The 24,109-nt window shown below is 60.2% G+C and overlaps 1 protein-coding gene across 4 annotated transcripts; it reads right to left on the reverse strand.

Moving 5' to 3' along the window:
• Positions 1-315: 315 nt before the first annotated feature.
• Positions 316-22,798, reverse strand: MYO1C (myosin IC). 4 transcript variants are annotated; one of them, XM_088028406.1, is made up of 32 exons: positions 22,709-22,798; positions 15,381-15,536; positions 15,136-15,251; positions 14,366-14,564; positions 14,201-14,281; positions 12,382-12,561; positions 12,201-12,299; positions 11,891-12,004; positions 11,730-11,801; positions 11,315-11,434; positions 11,143-11,225; positions 10,814-10,919; positions 10,616-10,696; positions 10,224-10,315; positions 8,752-8,846; positions 8,625-8,671; positions 8,430-8,510; positions 6,169-6,274; positions 5,930-6,047; positions 5,194-5,307; positions 5,026-5,102; positions 4,624-4,692; positions 4,426-4,510; positions 4,169-4,328; positions 3,728-3,811; positions 2,898-2,991; positions 2,745-2,800; positions 2,480-2,615; positions 2,332-2,402; positions 2,147-2,244; positions 1,973-2,072; positions 316-1,540 (listed from the first exon to the last, which is right to left on the reverse strand). In XM_088028406.1, exons 1-32 carry the CDS (start codon positions 22,781-22,783, stop codon positions 1,514-1,516), a joined length of 3,192 nt encoding a protein of 1,063 aa, XP_087884532.1. In that variant the 5' UTR covers positions 22,784-22,798; the 3' UTR covers positions 316-1,513. The 4 variants fall into 4 exon arrangements, with proteins under 4 accessions (XP_087884532.1, XP_027964911.1, XP_027964912.1 ...); XM_028109110.2 differs by lacking the exon at positions 22,709-22,798 and adding an exon at positions 21,778-21,899; XM_028109111.2 differs by lacking the exon at positions 22,709-22,798 and adding an exon at positions 19,609-19,626.
• Between the last annotated feature and the right edge of the window lie 1,311 nt (positions 22,799-24,109).

Genomic DNA, 24,109 nt, shown 5'->3' on the forward strand with positions numbered 1-24,109 from the left:
GCAGAGAGTCTGCTTCTCCCTCTCCCTCTGCCCCCACCCCCCGTGCTCGCTCTCTCTCCCTCTGCCCCCCACCCTGCTCGTGCTTGCTCTCTCTCAAATAAATAAAGCCTTAAAAAAAAAAAAAGAGCGAGCAAGTCCATGTTGCGGCTACTGGTTACTTCTGCGTTCCTTCGGGGAAGGAGCCCTGCCTTCTTCCTTCTGTGGACAAGGCAAAAATTCTAATACAATTCTAATACAATTCTAATTCTAATACAAGACCGCTGGTTGCCTTTTATGGGTGCTCTCCCTCTCCTAACATTCACGAGCAGCCAGGCATTGGCAAACACATATTGCTTTATTTAGTGTTTCTCTGGATTGCAGAAGTGTCAGCAGTGGGCTGAGACCCCCCCCCCCAGGAGGGCAGAGGCAGTTGGGCAGCCCCCAGGCCCTCTGGGGAGGTGGGGGGAAGCAGCAGAAAGAGGTGATGCCTCCGCAGCTCCTCCCAAGGCCAGCCTCCTCCCCGGGATCCCAGGACAGGGAGGGGGTCAGGGGCCAGGAAAGGCCCTATATCCTTGAATCGGGGCCAAAGTATATAGACAAGGTGTTTGTCATCCTAAGGCATAGACCCAGGCAGGAGTGCTTCTCCCACCTGTTGGCCCCCAAGGGTGATTGCTGGTTAGGGAGCCACATGCACCCTTAAGACATGAGTCTGTCCCTGGGAGAGGCAGCGAGGTATGCTGAAGACAGGGCTGCAGTCCCGGTTTTGCCCCAACCTGCTAGATGAAGGGCAAGTCCCTTCTCCTCCTGGGGCTCTGTCTCCTGTTCTGTCACACCAGGAAGCTAGACTGGATGATCTCCGTGTCTTGCAAATTCTGTGGTCTAAAACTCCTTCCCCCACTCCAGGACATCCTCAGGTTGGGATGATGATTTTGAAGGGCATTTTTAAGGCAGGAAGAAGGGGGGGCAGGCAAAGGTGGTCTCGGCCCCCAGGGGGATGTCGGAGCGGGCGGTGAAGGGTACAGGTGGGCAGACAGGCAGACAGATGGAAAGGTGCCGAAGGAATGGAGAGGAGAGGGTGGCCTGGGCAGGAGCGAGGGCACCAGGGCCCAGACCGCCCAACCTCTCAGCTACATTCCCTGCCCTGCTGGAGTCAGGGAAAACACATCCAGTGTGTCTCAGGGTGGGAAAATGGCTTTTTTAAAAAATAGTTTCTTATAAAGCATCAAAAAATCTCAGAGAAAACCTCAGCAAAAGTTCCCTTCTCTCAAATATTTGGCATCGGCAGTGGGGCTGGCATGGCTGCCGCTGGCCCCAGCTTCCCTATTGCTGTGGCCCGGCCTGGCCCACATCTGGGGCAGCTCCCTGGCCCCCGCTGCTCCCTCAAGAGAGGGCTGAGCGAAAGGCAGGAATTTGTCGGTGGGCTTCGAGGTGTCCCTGGGTCCCTGTCTAGAAGCTCGAGTCTTTGGTAAGTGGGAAGGGGAGGGGGGAGAAGCAAAGCATTGGGAGGTGGGAGAGGGTCCAGGGGGCACCTTCATCACCGAGAGTTCAGCCGTGGGGCTACCTGCAGGGGCCGAGAGAGAAGCCCAAGTGGTGAGCAGGGAGCAGACAGAGGAGCTTTGCTTGTCTTCATGGAGGGGTGGGTGCCTGGTGACCTCAGTCCCGGAGACTGATCCTACTCCCATAGGACTCCCTGCCCTGACCGAGTGGGCCTTGCCTCCAGCAGCCCCCGAAATGCCCCTAGGCCTTCCCCACCCCCCACCCCCATGCTGCCATCTTTATGACCGTCGGCACCGTGGGGGTTCGAATGGCCCTGCTCTCTGGGCCTCTATGGGCAATGGGATGAAAGAGGTGGTCTGATGCGCCCTGGATGGAGACCCGTGGATGAGGTGCCTGGGCTCTGCCAAGCCGCCAAGGAAGCGTGGCCACCGGAAGCTCACCCTAGCCCTGGGGCTACTGGTAGGGAGGCCGGCGGTCACCTGCTGGCGCCACTCACCACAGCCAGGTGCCCGTTCTTGGCCTTGGTGATAAGCAGTTCTGAGCCAGGTGTGAAGTCGATAATGCCATCCCTGCCGGGGCCCCCTGCAAACGTGATGCTGGAAGGAAGGGGGTGTGTGAGGGCCGCCTGCGGGCGCACACGTGGCCCCCTCACCAGCCCCAACCGCCTCACCTGCCCTGGTTGATGTTGATGTTGTTCACGCGGTCGGCGCTGAGGGCGGTCTTGGTCAGTGTCTCAATCACGTGGTCACTCTGCAGCACCACATCCCCCTGGGGGGCCGGGAGGGGGAGGGGTCAGGCCCTGCCCAGATCTCCAGAACCCATCTCGGCCCTGCCTCCCAGGCCCCAAAGACGTACCTTCTGCTTGTTGTCCTCCCGCTGCACGTGCAGCACGAAGAGGCTGTCGCTCAGGCTGCTGACAGAGATCCCTGAGGGGAAGGGCAGAGGTTAGGGGTCAAGGGTCAGAGCCCGGGCCCTCCCTAGGCAACCCCGGGCTCTGGCTCACCGGTCAGGTTGGCATAGTCGATCCTCTGCTTGACTTTGGCGTCCTCTACGATGACCACGGCGCTGGGGGTCAGCAGCAGCTGCCGGGAGCGGGCTTTGTAGCCCTTGCGGTCGTATTTCACTACGGGCACGGCGTACTACGGTGGGAGGCGGGGCCGGGGTCAGGGGAGCGGCTGAGGGGGCTCCAGGGCGACCCGTGATTCTCTGTTCAGGCCTCCCCCCCCCCCCCCCGCTCCAGGCCTCAGGCCGCAGAACGGGCATCTCACCTGGATGGGCTCAGAGCCGAGGGCCTGCAGCACTTTGGGGCTGATCTCGTCGGCACCTGCAACCCGGATGGGGGAGTGGGACGTCAGAGGAGGGGAGAGGGGACTAAGTCGGATGGTGCTGGAGGCAGGGAGCACTGGAAGTCAGGGCCTCACCAAGCCGTGTGCTGATGAAGAGCCTGGGGACACTCTGGGGGTAATTGTCCTTCTTGCCCCTGAAGATCTCACTAGCCACGGCTTTCTGCTGCAGCTGAGGAGAAGGGGGGAGGCGTGGGGGAGGTATCAGAAGGGGTGGGAACCGTCAAGGGGGTGGGAAGGAGCAGGCCAGCCTCAGGAACTGAGACAGGCTCTTGCCCTCTCTCTGGCCCCAGCACCGGAGGCCAGGCCCGGCCACCCACACTCCTGCTGAACCCCTCCTCTGCTTTGCCCCCGTCCCCATCGAAGAGGCAGAGGGCTTCCCAGAAGGGTCATGACAGCATTGTCGGGGGCCAGGCTCGACTTTGGGGCTAAGTGCCCATCATATCAGGCCCCGGGGCCCCCAACATTCAGCTCTAGCTTGGCATCTTGAAGCTGGCAAGATTGCTGATACTCCAAACTACCACAGGTCATCTGAGCTGATGGGTCCTTTAGCATCATCCCCTACTGAACTGGCAAATACGAGGCACTCAGTCACGGATGGCCCTCTCTGGAACCATGGCAGATATTACCAATGGATCAGACTGAACCTGTGGTCTTTTCAGCCCGGGGCTCTGGGGAGCCTCTAACCAGTCCTGTGGAGTTGGCCCAGAGGACCAATCCTATTCACCACCCAAAATCCATTCCAGGCTTGGTTTCATACACGAGGCCGAACAGGGCCCGGGATCCATCTGAGGCCATGCTGCCCGCCCAGGGCTCAAGTGCTCCTTCCTGGCCAGCACTGTCTGTGGGGAGCCCACGGCCTCCCCGACCCCCTGGCTGGTCCACGCCTGGCTCCTCGCCCTCCGCACCTGCTGCTTCCACTCGGGGCTGATACTCCTGCAGTACTTCCACACCATGTTCTTCATGCACAACTCCCGGAGAAGCTCCGAGGCCTGAGGGGCACAAGAGAGGTCAGGGTACCTGGACGGCCCGGCTCCCTCCCTTCCAAAGACAACTGGGGCCGGGCTCCCTCCCTTCCAAAGACAACTGGCGTATGCGCAGTGCAGGCCTGCTGCCAAAGCGACACCCCCACCACCTGGACAACCCCTGCATTCCTGAGCCCTTTCTCTCAAAAGAACTCATTCTCCATGGCCTAGCTCCAGTTCCCCTCCCTTGGGGAGTCCTCCAGATTCTTCTCTGGCCACAAGATTATTAGCCCCCCCCACCCCCCCACCCCCCCACCCCCCCACCCCCCCCCCCCCACGCCGAGCGCTTTCATGGTCCCAAGGTCGGCAGGGAAGGCCACAGACCTCACGCAGGGCAGGCGGTGGTGTGGGCCAGGAAGTGTCCAAGACATTCCGGGGCAGATGCCGCCGCAGGTTGAGCAAAAAAGAGGTGCGCACGTGGTCCAGGAAGAAGGCGTTCTCAGGGCAACGGGGTGCGTGGCGCAGGATGAATCCGCGGATGAGCCTGGGGGTGGGGGCCCGACAGGGTGGCAGTGAGAAACCCAGGGACGCCCCACCCCCCTGGCTCTGCACCACCCCCTGGTGCTGCCCCCAGTGCTCACCGCCGGATGGTCTGTGCGGCCCACTTTCTCTTGGCTGCCTTCCTCCGGCCCAGCGTTCCCCGCCACCAGGACTGGATGCAGATGGCTGTGGGGACCACAAGACGGCTGACCTTGATTTCCTCGCCATGGTGGCCCACCCTAGCCCCAGACCCTGCCCCTTCTGGAGACCCCTGCCCTCCCCCCCCTCCCCCACCGAACCTGATCGCTTCACCCGCAGGAATTTCTGCCGCCAATGAAAGCCCCTCCAGGCGGCCTGGATCTTCGTGGCTGTGGTTGGGAAAGGAAATCAATTGGCCAGAGCCCAAAGGAACCAGCTGGGGGCCTGGTGCTGCCAGAGCTCACTGAGTGGCACGAATGAGGGAGGGGCCCAAGGAGCTACTGAGGGAGAGGACAGAGAAGGGAAGGGAGAATACATGAAGGACAGAGGGAGGGGGCCCAGGAATGTGTGAGCACGCTCAGAATTTGCATCGGCGGCAGGGCTGGTGCTGGTAGGAGGAGGGGACCCGAATGTGGGGGAGGTGGGGCCCAAATGCAGTGATTTCTCTCCTGCTTCCCAGAACAGACCCCACTGGGACAGGAAAGGTGGGGCCTCTCTCTCACCGAGGCTCTGCCGCCGGACCTCCAGGGCGTCCTCTGTGGCAAACAGGGTCTTGGGGAAGCGGATGAAGATCTTGGTCCTGAGAGGGCAGCCGTGATCAGCCCCTGCTTGCCATCCCTGTGCCCCACCCCCCCCCCCGCCAACACTGGGTACAGGCAGACACCACTCACCTGCCCATCTTGTACTCTTCTGGCTTGTAGCCCAGGTGCCTGACCAGCACAGCCACCCCGTCCTGGGGCCGTCCTGCCCATGTGGGCCATGTCTCTGGGCACAGTGACTTGTATCTGGGGACAGGAGGAGCAGAGATTCACCCAGCCCCCACTCCAACCAGTGTCCTCCTCTGGGGGCCCAAACCAGCTTTCCTGGGCACCTGCTGGGTACTCCCACTGACTTGCAGCGCACGAAAAGCCGGGGAGGTCACTCTGTCGCTATGCCCATTTAGAAGATGAGGAAACTGATGTATCCTCATCTGCCTAAGGCCATCGGGCTAGAAAGTGGCAGGGATGGAATTCAAACCTGACTGGCTCCCCAGCCCCTAACTCAGACTAACCACAATGCTGCTATATGCTTTCTGAGCTTTTGAAACTCTGTCCCCTTCACAGGTTTTACCATCTTCTCTGGTGACAAGCAGGTGGATGCCTGCCTATGGACCCCGAACCTGGTGCTCTATGAGGGTAGAGCTGGAAGTGGGTGGGGGAGAGGGGAGGGAGCTGATGTTCTGTCCACCTAGTTTGATGGCAGGCCTGCAGAATAGAGGGGCCCCTGGCATGCGTCCCACAGCAGCTCAGGAGCTCGGTGTCCTAGCCTCTGAAATGGGGCTGAGAATCCCTGTCCCCTCTCTCAGGATCTGGAAGGCTCCTAGCCTCCTACCCCTCTCCCTGGCGCTGAGCCAGGCCATGCCCCCACCTTTGCAGGAAAGCTTCATATTTGCGGCGATAGGCAAAGCCCGCTCTGCGCACGCGCAGGTTCTCCATCAACCCCAGGTACTTCACCTGGTGCCGGATCAGCACTTCATCAAAGCGGCCTGGGTGGGGGGGGGGGGAGGCGGTAACAGGGTGGTCAGCAGACCCTCACCCATGGATGGCCTTTCACCTCTGCAGGGGAGATTCCAGCCCTCACAGGCCTACGGGGTGGGAGGGGCCTACCGGGCTGTTTGGCATCATTGGGCTTGATGCAGCGGATGTAGGCGGGCTCCTTGGATTTGAGGATCTCCACCAGCTGCAGGAGGCTCATCTTGAACTGGGTGGCAACCTGGCCAGCCAAGGTAAAAGGAAGGTTGGCCAAGGCTGCGGATCCCTGCAGCTGCCCCTCACTGAGGCAGGGCTGCTGAACCCTGCAGAGGCCCCCTCCTGGAACAGAGCAGTGCCAATTCCCACAGCTACCCTGTGCCCTGCTTCTTTCTTCCTTCTGCCTCCCCTTGATCACACTAGAGAAAGGGGCCAGACTGGGCTAGAGACATCCACTTAGGAACCTCACTCACATCTAAAAACCCTGCTCAGGGGGCGCCTGGCTGGCTCAGTCGGTGGAGCACAGGACTCTGGATCTTGGGGCTGTGGGTTTGAGCCCCAAGTTGGATACAGAGATTACTTAAAGTTAAAAAAAAAATCTTAAAAAAATCAATAAAAACTCTACTCAGGTCTCCCCAGAACCCCAATTCTACATTTCCCTTTGATGCCCACTCTTTGTCTTTCTAGAATTTCAAGGCCACATTCCTTAACAACACAACCTACTATGCATCCAACCATTATCTCTGCACACTGCTTGGCAGGACCCTCACGGGTCTCAGGACTGTGAGAGAAGCAGACTTCTCAACAGACTTGCAATCCCACTAGGGACAGAGGTGTGTGCCTGGGGTTCCAAAAGCATCAAGAAGGGGCAACTAATCTAGTCTGTGGGGTAGGGGGCATCAGGAAAGGCCAACTGGAAATGACCCTTGGGCTGAGATTTAAAGGATACGTAGGAGATAGCCAGAAGGAAGAGAGGAGAGAAAGGTATTCAGGCAGAGGGATAGCCTGCGCAAAAGCTTGATGTGCCCAGGGAGCTAAGAGCAGTGCAAGGACCCAGGTGGGGGAGCCAACAAGACAGGACAATCTCTAGTCCTATCTAGAGATAGGCAGGCAGAGGCAGTATCATGACAGGGCTGGAGAGTCACATTAAGGAGAATGACTGGTCCTGAGTGAGACAGGGAGCCAGTGAGGAATCTGGAGTGAGGGAAGAGCAGGCACAGGTCTGCATTCTGGAATATCTCTAAGCGGGTATGTGAAGGGTGGGCAGCAAGAGCAGCTAGGAAGCCAGGAGGGCAGGGAGGATGCTGGCTGGCTCAGAGCACTGAAATGGAGCAGGGGTTATGGGGAAGGGCCGAGGGGAAGGAGTTGAGAAGTACTCTACCAGCAGAAAGCGGAGGTCGCCCAGGTTTTGGGCGTGCGGGACTGGGTGGAGGGTGATCCTCGAGTTAGGGGCACAGAGGGCACAGGCCCCGGGGCACGGTGCCATCAAGGGCCTATTTTAGACCAGTGGAGTCCGGCTTGCCTGGGCGCCCCTGGAGATCAGTGGCTACATGAACCCGCAGCCGCTGGAGAGGCCCAGACAGCAGTGCCAGTGTCCTCCCAGCGCGGGAGGATGTGGGGTACGCAGCACAGAGCAGGGGCCTGGGAGTCAGACGCTGGCCACCCACGGTCTCCTCCCGCCCTGCCGGCATGTCGCAGCCTGCAGCACCCCGGCTTCCAGCTCCTCCCGGCCTGGGCCCTCCTCCTGCCACGCCCCACAGCCACACCTCTGCCCCCGAGCTCACCACCGCTCTCCCAGCATCTGGCACCACTGGCCGCACCTGCCCTTCCCAGCCGCTCTCCTCAATGACGTCACTCTCCTGTGGATCTCCTGGTCTTTTTTGGGCTGTTTGTGCTGCTGGGCTTCTCGCGGCCTACAGTGCCCTCCCACCGGTCCCTCTGACAACCACCTACTGGGTCCCACGTTATCTCAGACGCTTCCTCTTCTAGGAAGCCTTCCCTGACCGCCCCCCACCCCCAGGCAATTTGCTGTTCCCTATTCTAAGTTTCCAAAGCGCCCTGTGTACACTGCTATGAGAGCACCTATTCATCTTGGCATCCTAAGTGCCTCATAACGTCTGATCCAAATGTCTGCCAAGTGGGTGGAGGCACACCAGTGCCCACGCACAGACAAGCTCCCGCAAGGACTCAGGCGTGCACGGGTGGGTCTACACTTAGGGCCAGGCGCACTCGGGGAAGCTCACACAGATGCACCCACGGGCAGCCGCCTAGACGTGGACAAAGGTGTGCCAGTGAACACGCAGCGCCCGTGCGTGCCGCCAGCTTCTGGCTCGGGCAGCACGTGTCCACACATGCACGTGCACACACACATGCTCCCTCAGGTCCCAGAGCCTCCGCACCGTCTCTGGCCGCTTCTTGTCGCTGAGCTCACTCCGGTCAAAGCATTGGCTCATGATGGGATTTTCGGAGCTGCACATGGTCTGTGGGGGCAGAGCGGGGCTCAGGGTCAGGGCACGGCGGGCAGGCAGGACAGATTCCTGGGGCGGCGGTCAGTCGGTGCCCAGACCCCCATCCCTCTCCGCAGTCTTCCTCACCTCCTTCAGGTTCCGGAAGAGAAGGTCATTGTTTTTATCCAGAAACCCTGGGAAGGGGGAGCAGACACGAAGTGAGGGAGAGCCCCTCTCCCTGCCCACTGGAGGGACCCAGCTCCAGAATCCTCACCAGCCACGCTGTAGGTCACCTCTCCAGCATAGTGCAGGAGGCGGAACTCCCCGCGGTCCAGAGATTTCCTGGTCCGCTGGTCAGCCAGCTTGTGCCTGGGGAAGGAGAGGAAGCTACAGATTGCTGGCCTGAGCCCCTATCTGCTGAGGAGGCTCAAGAGAGGAACCAGGCATCCGGGAAGGAGCAGGTATGCCCGGGGCCAAGGCACAGCCCTCTGTCCCAGGCGGGAGACAGAGCGTAGCCGTGAGGCTCCCTGCACAGAGGCAGTTGCGGAGGCTCGGGGAGGCACACAGCCCTGCCCAGGGTCCCACGGGGCCAGGACCCGGCCCGAGGCGTCCGCACGGCCGGGCGCACTGGGCAGAGGCCTGCTTCACTGCCCGTGGCTGTTGCGTGACTTTGCTCGGAGTGCCGGGTACTGCGTACTACATTCTAAGAACGGAATCTGCCCCCAAAGATTACTGAAGTCTTAAGCACGTTTGTATCCTTTAAGCCAGTTTCTACTTCTAAGGACTCTTCCAAGCAACTAACCAGAGATACAGGCAGAGACGTAAGGCACAAAGATGTCTGTGGCAGCCTTGTTACCCAGCAGAAACCTGGAGGCTGGCCAGGGGCCCCCCGAAGCTGGGGGGGAGCAGTGGAGTATCTGTGAGTTAGAGCTGCCGGAGGAAGTGTTTTGAGGAAATTTTTCCGTTTGATGATACAGGAAAATACTCAGGATATAACATGATCCTGAACCTTATACACAGTAAGTTCTCAGCTATAAAAAAAACAAAACAAAACCAAAAACATATAGAAAAAGGCAGGAAGGAAATGCCTCAAATTGTTAACAGTGATGACCTCTGGGTGACAGGATAACCAGCGGCTTTGGCACACATTCCAACTTTTCTCTAATGAGCACCCTTATTTTTGCAATCAGAAAAAGGTTTTTCAGATACGATTAAGCAAAAAATGCTCAGGGCTTTGGCATTCAACAGCTCCAGGCCCGAGTCTGAGCTCTGCAGCTTACTAAGTATGTGATAACCTCGGGCAATTGGCTTCACCTCCTGGAGCCTCGGTAAAGCGGAGACAGCACCCCGGATACGTCCTTACAGGGTTGCTTCGGGTTAGAGGAGGTGAGGGGAAGGGGAGCAGCAGGACAGAACTGGGGCAGAGGTGCTTGCTTCTTCTCTTCTCCTCCCCACTTCAGGGGATTCCTTAAAGAAAACCCAACTTCCAAATAAGGAAACTAAAAAAATCTTAGCAAGTTTCATTCTCAAACAAGAATAAAGAGGGAGCCATGCTCCTCTTAGCTTCTTACTTTGTGGGTGCACGACCCGTGGCCCTGTGCGCCTGTCCTCAACGTACACCTCCCCCAGTCATCTCCTTGTGGCTGGTGGTTTATGATCGTGGCGGGGGGGGGGGGACCTCACACTTCACGGGCTCTCTGCCGCAAGCGAGCCCTTGCCCCTACGCTGCGCTGCCACCCTGCTTACGTCAGGAAGTGCGGATGGTGCTTGATCGTGTCCTCCAACTTCTCCAGGAAGGTCAGATCCGTGGCCTCCCCAGGGCGCAGACATTCCTCATCCTGGGGGGTGTGGCAGAGGGTAAGGGATGTATCAGGGAAGGAGCTGGAGAGCGCAGGAGACTCAGGGGCATTGTGCCAGGAAGCACAGACGCAGGGCACTGGGCAGATCATAGGGAGCCTCCCGCAGACTGCTTCCAGACCAGGTCGGCACCTCACTTCACCCTCCACGCACAGCCCTGCCCTGTCCCGGCTCAACACCAAACTCGGGCCCCCTGTGGACATGCCTAAGAGAATGGGGAAGGGAGTAACAGCCTCCTACCCAGCCTCCAACATGAGGCCTTGGAGGAGCGGAGGACTCACCAAAATGGAGATGATGCCCTTGAACTTCTCCTCCACCAGGTCACAGATGATCTTATTGTTGAAATACTGGACAGGCTCCCACTGAGGGGCAAAAGGGAAGGAAGGCATCATCATGGGGTCCTAGCACCTCTTCTAGAAGACCCCAATGCCTGGCTTCCTGTGGGGTGTCCACAGGGACACCTGCAGCCTCGCACCCACCGCGATGCCCTCTGCCTCATATTCCTCCTGTTCCGACTTGAGGGTGAGCTCGATGAAGAGCTGCTGCAGCTTCTCGTTGCAATAATTGATGCAGAACTGCTCAAAGCTGTGAGGGGAAACAGAAGAGCTCACAGTAGGTCAAGGAGGACACAAGAGGAGCAAGGGCAGGGAGAGACCCGACGCGGCCTCTGAGCAGCTAAGGGAAGACACACAGAGCAGGACCGGATGTGGCTGGGGGCACTGTCAGGAACAGAGGCAGGGGGAAGAGGGGACGGGGCGAGGACAGGGCAGATGGGAGGAGAGAGAGGCAGGGGAAAGGGGGTGCTGACCTGTTGTGCTGAAACACTTCAAAGCCATAAATGTCCAGGAGCCCGAGGACTGTGGTGCTCCGCCAACTGGGGCTCTCGGCATCCTAGGGCCAAGAGCGGGGGACCCGGGGTTGGACGGCGCCCCGCCCCACGCCTCCCTGCTGCTTGGGAAGCCACCCAGCCAAGCCCTCACCTTGGAGGCCAGCGACCTGTTGATCTTCCTGACCAGCCAGGTAAAAGTGCGACTGTACACAGCCTTGGCAAGAGCATCTCTCGCGTACGCAGCCTGTTCCAGGTTCAGCGGGCTCAGGAGCTGCCAGCCAAGGTGAGAAAGGAGAGGAATGCCGAGGACCCCTCTCCATCCCCCTCCTCTATGCACTCAGGCTCAACACCAGAAAACCTCCACCTCTCTGTCCTTTTCCTGGTGAGCCTGGAGGGTGGGGGACATTGGGGCGGCGGGGGTGGGGGGGAGCGGCACAGTGGCCCTGTCAGAGGGAAGACGGCGTCAGGACCCAAGCCCTCATTGCCAGAGGCAGGAATCTCAGAAGAGGCCTTGGAACACCTGCACCCTCGACCCCCCCAGCCCTGAGACAAAGGCCTGACCTTACCTCTTCTCCCTTGGCAATAATCTTCCTGTGTGTCAGGGCCTCCCGCAACGTTGAGCCTTCCACGCCGAGCAGCTGCCAACGGAGGGGGGTGGGCACGGTGAGGGTAGACTCCTCCTCACGCCCCGCCTGCTCTGCCCTCGCCCCTTCCTCAGCCCACTCACCCTGGTCAGATACTTGAGCTGGTTCTCGGTGGTGACCTGGGCATTGCTCTCCTCGTCGGCAGCAAAGTGGATGTTGCCCAAATGCAGGACGCTGGCCACAATACTGAGCAGGTCCTGGGCGAACAGGGAGGGGGGAGGTGGAGGGGGTCCCAGGAGGGGCAGAGAGCCCATGAGGGCCACCAGTGCATGGTCAGTGGGAGCGGGGACTGGGGTGGCGGGAGTGTCTGAGAGAAGCAATGGGCTGTAAAAGTGGACTGAGATTTTCAGGGTGTAGAGGGAGGAAAGGGAAGGTCCCCAGCACAGGTCTCACCTCGACTTCATCCTCAGTGAAGTCGATGACTGTCAGGGCCTTCCTGACCACCTTCCAGTCACTCTTGTCGTTGATGGAGGAGACTTTGGCACACTGGCCCTGGGGGGAAGGGCAGAGCGGGGTTACCAGCCCTGGTGCTGCACTCACTGGGTGGCGTCGGCCCTGCCCACCTGCTCCGCACCTTCACCAGGTACAGGTAGCTCTGGGGGTTCCGTTCCAAGCCCAGCCTGCGCAGTATCTCCTCCTCGCCACCTTCCAGCAGCTGGTAGAAGACATGGAAGTTCCTCTCCCCGTGGTTCTGGTGCACCACCCGGGACTTCTCCAGGAGGTAACTGAGGATGTGGCCACCCACAGGCGCACCCTGCGGGCAGGGCAGGACGTGGCGACTGTTCAGGGGGCCTGGGGATGGGCCCCGGTTTCCCCTCCTTCCTCAGTCTCTAATTCCGGCGCTGCCACTAGCTGTGTGGACTCAGGAGAGTCACCCCCTCTGGCCTCAGTGTCTTCATCTGAGAAACGAGGGCCTGCAGCCCTATCGACCTGGCCGCTCCCCTTGGCTGTCGGACAGGCAGCTCACACCAATGGGCCTCGAACTGAACTCCCAGTGTCCCCCCCTCCCCCCGCTCTTCCCATCCTGGCGGCTGGTCACTCTGCCCCTCGAGGTCTGCAAGGCCAAGAAGTTTGCTGTCCCCTGGGAAGCTTCTTTTTCTCCCTAACCTCACGTCTAGTCACACAGCCAATCCTGTTGCTGTCACCCTCAAGACATCCAGAGCCTACACGGCCGCCACACTGGTCTCAGCCACGGCACCTGTCACCTCGATGTAACAATCATCAGCTTCCTAACTGGTTTCCCTGCTCGGCCTGCTTCTCCTACCATCTACTCTCAACAAAGCACCAGAGGGATCTGAGAGAAAAGCCCCATCGCAACACGCTTCTGTTCCAAACCCTCCAATGGCTCCCCTTCTACTCAGAGTTTGTTTGTTTTTAATTTTTTAATTTAATTTAATTTAATTTTAAGATTTTATTTATTTATTTGACAGAGAGAGAGACAGTGAGAGAGGGAACACAAGCAGGGGGAGTGGGAGAGGGAGAAGCAGGCTTCCCTGCCAAGCAGGGAGCCCGATGTGGGGCTCGATCCCAGAACCCTGGGATCATGACCTGAGCCAAAGGCAGATGCTTAACGACTGAGCCACCCAGGCGCCCCTTGTTTGTTTTTTAATTTCAAGTTTTTGCTTAAATTCAAGTTAGTTAACATCCGCTCAGAGTTTTGTTTTAGTGGGTTTTGTTTTGTTTTGTTTTTGGTTGGTCGGTTGGCTTTTTTGAGGGAGAGGGAGAGGGAGAGGGAAAGAGAGAATCTCAGGCAGACTCCCCACTGAGCCTGGAGCCCGATGCAGGGCTCGATCTCACGACCCTGAGATTGTGACTTGAGCTGAAATCAAGAGACGAGTGCTTAAACAACTGAGCCACCCAGGTGCCCCTCTACTCAGAGTTTTTAAAAGGAGTTCTTACAAAGACCCAGAAGGGCCTGTACCATCCAGCCTCCTCTCCTGTATCTCGGTGCCTTGCTCACTGGCTGTCCTTTTACACACCAAACACTCCCAACCTCAGGGCCTTTGCACTGGCTAGTCCCGCTGCCCGGACTCTCTCCCCTAGGTATCTGCACAGCTTGCTCCTGTCTCCAACAAGCTTTTTACCGAAGTACCACCTTCTCAGTGAGGCCTACCCTATCTGCCTTGTTTAAAATAGCAACTGCCCCCACCCCTTACCTCATTTTATTTTTTGCCATGGCACTTGTCACCTAAATTACATTTTTCTGTTTAATGTCTACCTCTCTGGAGGCAGGATTTTTGTCTGTTTTGTTTCACTGTGGTACCACCAGCACCTGGAACAGCACCTGGCACAGAGTAGGCGCTCACTAAATATTTGCTGGTACCAAAGACCTGGCGAGTGGGCGCCTACTGAATGGGTTCCCACTCCCCCTGCCCTGACACAGCTACGGGTACCTTGAAGTCAAACTGCACATCCATGTACTTCCCAAACCTGCTGGAGTTATCATTCCGGAGGGTCTTGGCATTTCCAAAGGCCTAGGAGCAGAGGAGGGGGTAAGAGGGATGTCTGGCCTTCTCTCCCTGCCCCTCTCACCCTGCAGACGCTGCTGTTCCCCTCACCTCCAGCACGGGGTTGCTCTGCAGCAGCCGGTCACGCACAGCACCCCCCCGCTCCGGGGCTGGGCAGGTCTCAGCATAGAACTGTAGCAGCCGCTTGGTGGCCTCTGTCTTGCCTGCCCCGCTCTCCCCAGAGATCATCACGGCCTGATCCCGGCGCTCCGTGCGCAGTGCCCGGTACACAGTGTCAGCCACCGCAAACCTGCCACAGAGGCTCGTTAGGAACTCGAGGAGTCGGGGTGGGGCAAGATAGGAAGGGGAGGTGGATTCCCACATCTGGTTGGAGTTTGCTGGTGGGTGGGGCTTGGGGGACCTCAAGGGTGTGGGTCAAGGGAGGTCCTTCATAGCTGAAGATGGGGATCACTATTGCTTTCAGATGGAGGACTGAGGAGATCACTTAGGGGTAGGGGTCCTGGAGGTCATTCAGATAAAGAGGTTGGGGTCACTCACAGGTGGGGTTGGGAGGTCCCTCAGAGTGGGGGTCAGAGAGTCACTAAGGTTGGCGGGCCATGCCCAGGTGGAGTTCGGGGGAAGGAGCTAGGGGTGGGAGTTGGGGTGGGGGCTGGCAAGGTCCCACCCACATGGGGCTGAGAAATTCATGTCAAGTGGGGATCAGGGTCACTCTAGGGTGAGGGATTGTGGGACCCCTCACACATGTAAATAATGATTCATCCCAGGTGGGAGGTCAGGGATATTCTAGAGTGAGGGTCTGGTGGGGTCATCTTAGGTGGAGATGGGGGGGGTCACGGCTGGAGAGGCTGGGGGTCACTCACAGGTGGGGTGGCACCTCATAGAAGCTGACACCCCGGTAACGCTCCATGTGCTGCCGGCTGTAGATCTGTAGGTCCCGGTAGGGGTTGACAGAGACCAGGACAGGGCCAATATAGGTCTGGGGGTTGGGGGAGGAGGGTCAGAGGTTTCTCCCAGAGGCTCCTGATACCTCTTTCCCTCCTCAGCCCTGTGTCTGTGCCCCCAGCACCACTACCCCCCTCCCCGCTTCTTCCCACTTGGGCCTCACATAAATCAGGTTCTCCCGGAACCGTCGCCGCAGGTTCTCGATGAAGGCTGCCTCACTGGTGAAGTTCTCCAGAAGCACGAAATCCTGTACGCCCACCCGGTCCCGGGCGGTCAGTGCACTCTCCATGGTTACCCGCACCCCGTCACTGCCCAGGGCCTGCAGGGAATGCACCACGGGAAACGGTCAGAACCAGCAGGGTGAGGTAAGGCCGCTTCTCCTCCACCTCAGCCTGTGGGACTCCCAGGGGAACCAGGGCCCCATGGACACAGGACGCAGAGAACACCCAAGAGACAGACCATGCTGGGGTACAGTGGGCCTGGGTCACAGGAAGCTGGTACTTGGAACACTGAGGACATGGGTCACACAGAACAGAGACCAGGTAGGACACGTGGGACCCAGACACAGGACACTGGGGCACAGAAGACCCAGAGGACACGGGAAGCAAGGCCACTGAATCCAGGCAGGCACTGCTTTTGTGTAGAGAAAAAGGGGTCATGAGAAGAAACTCCCTGGAATAATGAAAAGAATGCTCTGTTGACCTTGGACAAATCCCCCTTCTCTCTCTGGGTTGCTTCCTCCTCAAGGAGGAGGAATTGAGTTAGACCAGGTGACCTCAGGTCCCTTAGCTCTGGGCCACGTGTGACAGGTGCTCTGGAGGACAAATGGCTCAGAGTGAATTCTGCAGGCAGGGTGGGGCCATCTCTGCCACCCGCACCCATCAAAATCTCCAGGGGGAGAGAGTCTAGGGACCAAGCAAGAGGCCACCCCCAGACCACATGAGGGGGATTCCCCCAGGGGGCCTCCCATCCCAGCTGGGCTGGACCCACCCCAGAAGTTGGGGGGGCCCTCCTTCTCATAGCTGGGCCACACCCTCTTCTCCAGCTGCCAGACTCCCCAGACACTCTCCTCCTGAGAGCCCCAGAAGCCTCAAGGGGGTGGGGGTTTTACCACGGAAAGCCCAGCTGCCTCCAGCGCATATCGGCTCCGGGAGGCCCTCACCCCACACCACACTCTTCAAATGGCGAGGTGGTGGGGAGGGAACTCTAGGAAATTGACAGTGTGTCAAGGGTCGGAGAAAGGCAAGGTGGCAGTGGTGGGAAGGGGCACAGATCCCACAGAGGCCCCCAATTCTCCTCCAACCACAGAGCACCCAGATCTCTGGTTTGGGGCACCCCTCTGGGTCTGGCCTGCCTCTCCCAGGCTTGTCCCTCCCCGCCTCCCCCCCCCCCATCCTGTTCCGAAGCTGCTGCCAAATCTGGCCGAAGCTCCCGCCCCCTTGCCCTCTGGGTGACGGGTCTCCGTGCTCTCAGCCCTCCCTGAGTGCTACTGGCCCGGCCCTGGGTCCGAGCGCCCCACGGCCCTCCCTGCCTCTGCCTCTTCCCCCTGCAACTTTCCGGGACGTTTTTCCACCCGAAATTCCTGGGCCGCGCCCGCTTCCTGGCGGGGCCCGAGGCGGCGCCGCGAGGCACAGAGAGACGCCCGGGACCCCCGCCCTGCCCGCCACCTCCTCTCACCGACGCCCGGTAGCGCATCCTGCCAGTCCGGCCTGGCGCCCTGCTCCGCTGCCGGTGCTCTCCGTCCGGGGCTCGGCGGTAGCCGCGGCGGCGGCGGCGGCGTCAGCGAGGGAGGGGCCGGCCCGCCCCCTGCACCGCCCCCTCCGCGAGCCTCAGGAAAGCGGGACTCCCCAGCCGATCCCGCCTCCCTCGGGGCTCGGACTCGGGGGTCCCTGTCCAGCTGATGGGAGTGGAGTAGGAACTACGGGGGATCTCGGTGCGGGGGTGGAAAGGGGGGGCGGGGCTCCCCGCCAGGCGGGGGCTCCGCCTGAGTCAGGTTTTCCAGGAGGGACGTCGTTGGTTCCAGGGTGGGGCCCGGAACCCGCGCGGCCGCCGCGTCTACACCGACCCGGAACTCACTTCCGGGCCGTGTCTACACTACGCACCAGGCCAGGGGCGCGACGAGGGTTGAGGGCCGTGGATCCCGGAGGAAGCAGGATTTCCCTCCCCCCTCACCCCAACCTCGAGTCCCGGGAAAGTTAAAAATAGATCGAAATGTCCAAATACGGCCGGCGCGCCCAGGCGGGCGGAGCCTCCCTGCGGGACACTGTCCACCCCTGTGTACTCTCCGGGGGTGGCCCTGTGTCTTTAAGCCCCAAGAAAATCTATTTAGGTTTCCGAATCAGCACGGAGCGAGCACCCAAGGGACAGGGACGGCCACAGGGAGTCTTTGCCGAGCGCGGTCTGTGTCCGGCCCCTATGGAGGTCTCATTCTCCCATCTGGAAAATGTACGTCCGACTTTCAGCATTTGGGGCCTATACCCTTCTCCTCTATCCCAGACACCCCAACTAGGGCCTCTGTGCTTCAGGGGCTCCTCAATTCTGTTCCTCCTCTGGAGGGAGCCTCCCTCTCTTGTCCCTCTGGATCCCCCAGGATACCCTCCCTCTCCCAAACCGGCCCTAAGCAGCCGCACCCTCACTGGGATCTTGGAAACACTTAAGAAGCCAACTCTAGCTTAGATCCCACCGCTGGTGGAGGTGGTGATGGCTAAAAGCCTTTGATGCTTGCAAGACTGGGCTATTTCTTACAAGCGGTATGACTGGCAGCAAGTCACTCAACTTCTTAGAACCTCCTCTTCATCCTTAAAATGTGGCTAATAGCTGCCTGAAAGGATTGTTGAGAAGGCTAAGATAAAAGCGCTAAGGCACTTCCCAGTCTCTCAAAAGCACTTCCCTCTCTTGGCCTGACATTCATTCCACACATGTTTGGGTCAGACCTACTAAGAGCCCTGGGCCACTTCTTATCTAGTGGGGAAAGCCCCTCAGGCGTGTCTGCCAGTTACAAAGAGCTCTCGAGAACTTTACCTGTTCCCCGCCTGACAGATAAGGAACCCGAGGCGCAGTCCGGCGGACATGGACTTGTCCTAGCCGGGGGGAAAATGCGGAGTCGAGACCCAAAGCCCCAGGGCGCCCCTCCCTCCGACCCAGGCTCCCCGGAGAGGCGGTGAGGCTGCGGCAGGTGCGGGCTGCAGCCTCGTGGGGGGCTCATTACCTCGAAAACAACAGGCCGGCCGGAGCCGCGGCCCGGGGGACCCCGCGGGGTGGGGGGGGGCAGGGCACCAGCTGGGAGATGGGGCCTTCTGCAGGGGCCAGGGGACTGGGTGCGCAGCTGGGAGATGGGTGGGAGCTGAGGGGGGGGTATTAAACGCCACCCTCAGAGGCGGGCTCAGGGAGGAAGGGGGCGCCCTCCGCGATGCCCCCAGGTTTAAAATCTCGAAGGGGGGGCGCCTGGGTGGCTCAGTCGTTAAGCGTCTGCCTTCAGCTCAGGTCATGATCCCAGGGTCCTGGGATCGAGTCCCACATCGGGCTCCCTGCTCAGTGGGAAGCCTGCTTCTCCCTCTCCCACTCCCCCTGCTTGTGTTCCTGCTCTTGCTCTGTCTCTCTCTGTCAAATAAATAAACAAAATCTTAAAAAAAAAAAAATCTTGAATGAAGGGAGCGGGAGCCGGGAGGGGGACTCTGCCTCCAGCCCATCCAGGGTGGGGAGTGCTTTAGGGGACTGGGGGGGAACGAGGTCGAGAGAGCCCCCACCGCAGCACAGCTCTCTGCAGTAAGGGGGGCACAGGGCGGGCACTGCGGCCGCTATCGGGAGGGAGGGGAGGAGCTGAGAGCGGGCGGAGCTTCGCGGCCGCAGAGCCCGCCCCGCCCGCTGCCTCGTCAAGCGGCTGGAATGAGGGGAATCCGCGTGCGGAGGGGTCCTGCCGGCCACCACCACCCCCACCCCGAGCCGCGCCGCCGCATTCCCGGGATGCCCGCTGGCGCCCCCACAGCCGCCGCCCAGCGGCGGAAGGAGGGGGCGTCTTTGCAGCCCGGCTGGCCTGAGGGGCGGCCCCAGCCCCGGCTCCGGCCCCCGCTCGCTCCGTCTCACTGGACGGAAGCGCCAGCCCCGGGGCTGGGGGGGGGTGAGGGGGGGCGCGGAGAGCCGCGGGTGTGAGAGAGACCGCGACCAAGGCTGCAGAGCTAGGCGCTTCCTGCATTCTCAGCGCTGTCTTATGGTACTCCCTCCAATGCCCTGAAGCCAAGCCATGAGCTCTGTGCTATTACCCCCATCCTACAGACGGGGAAACTGAGGCTGGGCAAGGGCATGACTTGCTCAAGATCCCAGGACTAGTAGAAGGAGGGGTGGGATTGGAACCGGGAACTCTAGCACTCACTGCTGCTGTAGAGCTGCCCTACCGGAGAGCGAGGCTGGTGGATTTCCAAGCTTCCGCTTCTCTGTAAAGGTTAACTCGCTACCCTGAGAGGCTGGGACCTTCCTCAGTAACCCCGTGACTGCAGTGCCCAATGAATACCCCTGTCGGCGTTGTGTGACTATCGACATGTAGGCCTTAGGAGGAGCAGCTAGGGAGTGGGCACTGCCTTTGGGCCCCCAGCATGGCCCTGCACCTTGGGGCTGGCTGAAGGCTGGGGAGAAGCCATGGCCACACGAGTGACCCAGGACTGATTTCCCAAGACTGCCTCTGGGTCTCCTCCCAGCTGTGTTGTTTCCTGTAAAGGCAGGGATGGGGCAGACCCAGCAGACCTGGGTCATACAGTGCCCTTTACGTAGTGTGAGCCAGGTGCTCTCTGGCCTGACCTCTGGAGGAGTGGGGAACGCAGTGGGCAGCCTCAAATGTTCAAAGGACCATGCAGGTCTGGAGAGGGTGTTCTGAGGACCCTCAGACTTCTGCTAAAAGCTGATTTCTACAGAGGCAGCCTCATGGCCTACTGGGGAAGCAGAAAGAACGCCTATCTCACCCACAGGGAAGTACTGGGCACAGAACAGGTGCTCAATTCATATTCATCAAACATATCTTAGGTCTGGGCCCAGGCTGTCCCACCAAGGACTGTTCCAGACTCTAGGGAACTGTTTTGAGGGGCAGTGGAGGTGAAAGGTGCAGACTAAAGGGCTCTCTACCTGATTGTTCACAGGGCCCCAGTCAACGGCTATACACTCTAGCTCTAGAGCCTTTGACCTGCCAGACACCTCTGCTTGGGGGCCCAGCAGAAGTAGACAGAGCACCTTGCCCCCTGACCTCTCCTCCTTGTTCAATATCCTATCTGTAGAAAGCGGGGAGGCACCTCCAGATAGTCATCACCATCTGGGATCAAAAAGCCTGTTCCCCTCTCTCCGTTTCTCACACCAGGAAGTCACCACCTGCTAAAACCTTCCCTCTGCTCCCCCTTCACTCTTCTGCTCCTGGATCAGGCAGCAACCTCCAAACTGCCCTCCTTGCTTTCCTCCCTCCAATCCACTTTCCCACAACAGTCTTTGGTATTTACAAGTGCATATCTGATCAATTAACATCTTAGGTTAATAGAGTGTAAGTTTATAGGGCACCCTTCCGTGTGCCACACCCATTCTTCACACCCAGTGCTTCTTGCCAGGTGCCTGTATATAGACTCTCTCTTCAGTTTACCCCCAGTGCGCCTGTGTTCTTGTGTGATCCCAGGGGTGGCCCTCTCCAGTCCCTTCTCTCCCCATGCCTCCCTCAGCACCACACACAGCCAGAAGGAACTGCTCCCACCCCTGTCACACGTGGCTTTCTCCCTAAGGTTCTTGCCTTTGCACCTGCACCTTCCTTGGTCCGGCGCACCCTCCTTCTCCCCACTTGACTGACTCTTACTCATTCTTGAAGACTCAGCTCAGGTATCACCTCCTCCAGAAGCCCTTCCTGCCTCCCCCAACACATAGCCCCCTCCTTATCGCATCACGCTCTAATCGCCGGTTTCCTTGTCAGTCTCTCCCAGGAGACTGCTCCCGCCGGGGCGTACACCCAGCTCGGCACACAGGAGGGGCTCAGTAACCCCTCGTGGATGCCTGTACGAATGAATGAATCACAGGGCCCAGAGCGTGCCGGGAATTGAACAAGGCCGTGGGCCAACCATTCATTCTCTCATTCATCTCGGAGACCCTGGCCGCCGCCCTCACAGGCTCCCAGACGCGCGTGGAAACCGGCGCTGCGGGGTCGAGGGCGGGGGAGTGGGGGGGCGGAGTACGGGAAGGGGCGGGGCGCGGGCGGCCTCTCCGGAACCCAGAGGCAGAGCCCGGCTGTTGGAGGGGCCCCAAGGGCGCACAGGGTGCCTGGGTCCTGCGACCCCAGCCGCCCCTCCCCGCCCTCACGTTACCCGCAAGTAATCTTAAGTCTCCACGCGGCCGAGTTCTGGGACCCCGTATAGGGCGGGCCGGGGCCGACCCTCGGCCCCAGCGATCTCCGGACCGGCGACCCCCGCCGCCCGCACCGCAGCTCCGGGCCTGGCTTGGCGCCCGGCCGCCTGCCCTTTTCCCCTTCCCGCCCGCCAGCGGAGCCCTCCCGGGACCACGCGGCTGCTGCCTGCCCCGCGCCAGCGCCCCGCGTTACCCACCGGCTCGGCTCTTCGGGTGCGCAGGCGGGGGCCAGGCTGGGCGGCCTGGCCGGCTCCGGAGTCCGCGGCCCCGGCACGCTCTCCCCGCCCAGGGCCCGCCCGGGGCCGGGCCGCTGCCTGTCGTCATCCCCGGCAGGGCCCAGGCCCCCGCGCGCGCGCGCGCGCGCGCGCGCGCGCGCGCGAACCCTCCGGCCCCGCCCCGCCCCCGCCAGCCCTGGCCCCGGTCCCCGCCCGAGTCCGCGGACGCTTGGTGCCGCACACTGTGCAACCAGCTCCCGGGACGAGGCGCGTCACAGTCACACACACACTCCCTCCCTCCCTCCCTCCTCCACACCCGGCGCGCTCGCTGCAGTGCTGGGTGGAAGGGTGCATCTCCTCATTCTAGGAATGCATCCTCAGAGCAAACCCGACACTGTCCTCCCACCCCCAACTCGCCCCACTTTTGCCAGGCCAGGCCAGTTCCTCCCCATTTGTGGCTTTCACACACACACACACCCCGTTCCCTGCTCAAGGTACTGCTCTGAGCTGGCCAGTCCTAGTTCTTTGGGCCGGAAGAAAGGGGAGGCATGCACTGAACGTGTACTATGCGTCTGGAGCTTTACATACACCGTCAGTCCTTTGGCCTCAGAGCAGTCCTGTCACCTGCGTGTTATGCGCAGTTCATAGCCCAGCCTACCGAGGACCAGGGAGCTGGAAGAGAAGGGATTCAAACCCAGATCTCTGCTTTGAAAAATCCTGCTCTTAAGAGGTGCTTTAAACTTTTACCCCATCCTTCCATTTATCCCTTCTTGTCCAGTCTGTTCCCGTCCCACCAAAGGTCAGAACCCCTCCCTTCTGCTCACCTCTTTCCTGAGGGGTTTGCTTGAGGGAGCTGCTGGGCCCTGGGAAGATATTGCCACCCTTTCTCCCAGCCCAGAGCATCCCCGCTTACAAGCTTGCAGGGCCTGTGGGGATGAACCACGCGGATGATCTCCCCAGTGGGTATCAGCTCCACTTGCAGCGCCATTCCGCCAACAGAGAGCCCGGGTGCTTGCTGAGCAACAGTCTGCCTGTCCACTGGCTCAGGCTGCTCCCAGAGCCAGGAATCTGGTCCCACACTGGGATGGCCACTTGGTTCAGCTTCAACTCCAGCCCCAGGGGATGTGTCTGGTCCAGCTCCTCAGGACACAGCTGGAGTAGCCCAGGTCTGATTGGGAGGCCTCTTGGCCCAGCGGGTTGGGGCAGGAAGAGGAGGGGCTGAGGGATGGAGGAAATGCCTGTTGTCCCAGGTAACCAGAGAGGCTGATACAGCCACTCGTGGGGGACCCTGGCCTCCAGGTCAAAGGGTAGGAGGTCTTTCTCCCCAACAGCTCCATGGCCAGGCCTCTGCTGCTGCCCACTCACTGGTGTCAGCTAGAGAGTTGTGTTCCCCAAACCAGAACGCACATCCTGCCCTGAGCCAACAAGATCTGTCAATAGGCGCTGCCCCTCCAGCGTGTCTCCCCAGCTTGCCTCCTTCCCCGACAGCAGCAGGTGAGAGCCCCTTGAGTTTAGGCCAGAGCTGCTGGGGGCTGGCCACGTTGAGCAGAGTTTAGCTGGCGAGGCAGGAAGGCACTGTGAGGAGGCCCCTGTCCTGCCCTCCTCAGGGGCATTTAATGCTTGGGAGGACTGGACTCCCTGGCTCTGGGAGGCCTTAGCCCTGTTGGCTTCTTACTTTTCCATAGTACCCTCAGGTGCCCCTCACCCCCAATGTCCTGTTTTCTATCTTTATTGTTGCTAAATCACTGCTGACACTCCCCTGGCCTGGGACTGAGCCCTCAGGTCTTCAGCCATTCCTTATAGGAAGTAAGAAGGGGATGGGGAAAAGTGACCTTTCCAGAGGGAGACACTGGCATGGGAGGGGTGGAGTCCAGGGGACCGGTGCTGGCCCCAACAGCCCCCTGGACAAGCACCTTCCCCTGGGGCACACTTTCCTTCCCTCCCCATGGCATCCCCCGCCCAGGAAAGGCCAGCAAAGCTTCCTTCCTTCCTCTGAGAAGCACATTTATCTAGGGCAGGCTCATCCCCGGTGGCCACACAATGGCCCTTATCAGCTGTGGAGCCAGGCACAGAGACCCAGTGCACACCAAGTCTCACACATTTCCTGTTTCCACCCAGCGGGTCAGGGCTGGGCCCAGAGCAGCCATATCCTGACTGGGGCCAAGAGGAGGCAGAACACTCCCCCTTCCCCTTCCCGGCCTCTCAATCACTGCTGGAGTCGCCCCTCCCAGGCCGGGGGCGGGCCCCAGCAGGAGGGACGGGTAGGGGTGTATGAAGACTTAAGGGGGAAGGGGAGAGGTGGGCACATGGACAA

This window comes from Eumetopias jubatus, unplaced genomic scaffold (assembly GCF_037043125.1).
Source record: "Eumetopias jubatus isolate StellerSeaLion01/CBP00866 unplaced genomic scaffold, mEumJub1_p1.0 scaffold_10, whole genome shotgun sequence".
Classification (NCBI taxonomy): domain Eukaryota; kingdom Metazoa; phylum Chordata; class Mammalia; order Carnivora; family Otariidae; genus Eumetopias; species Eumetopias jubatus.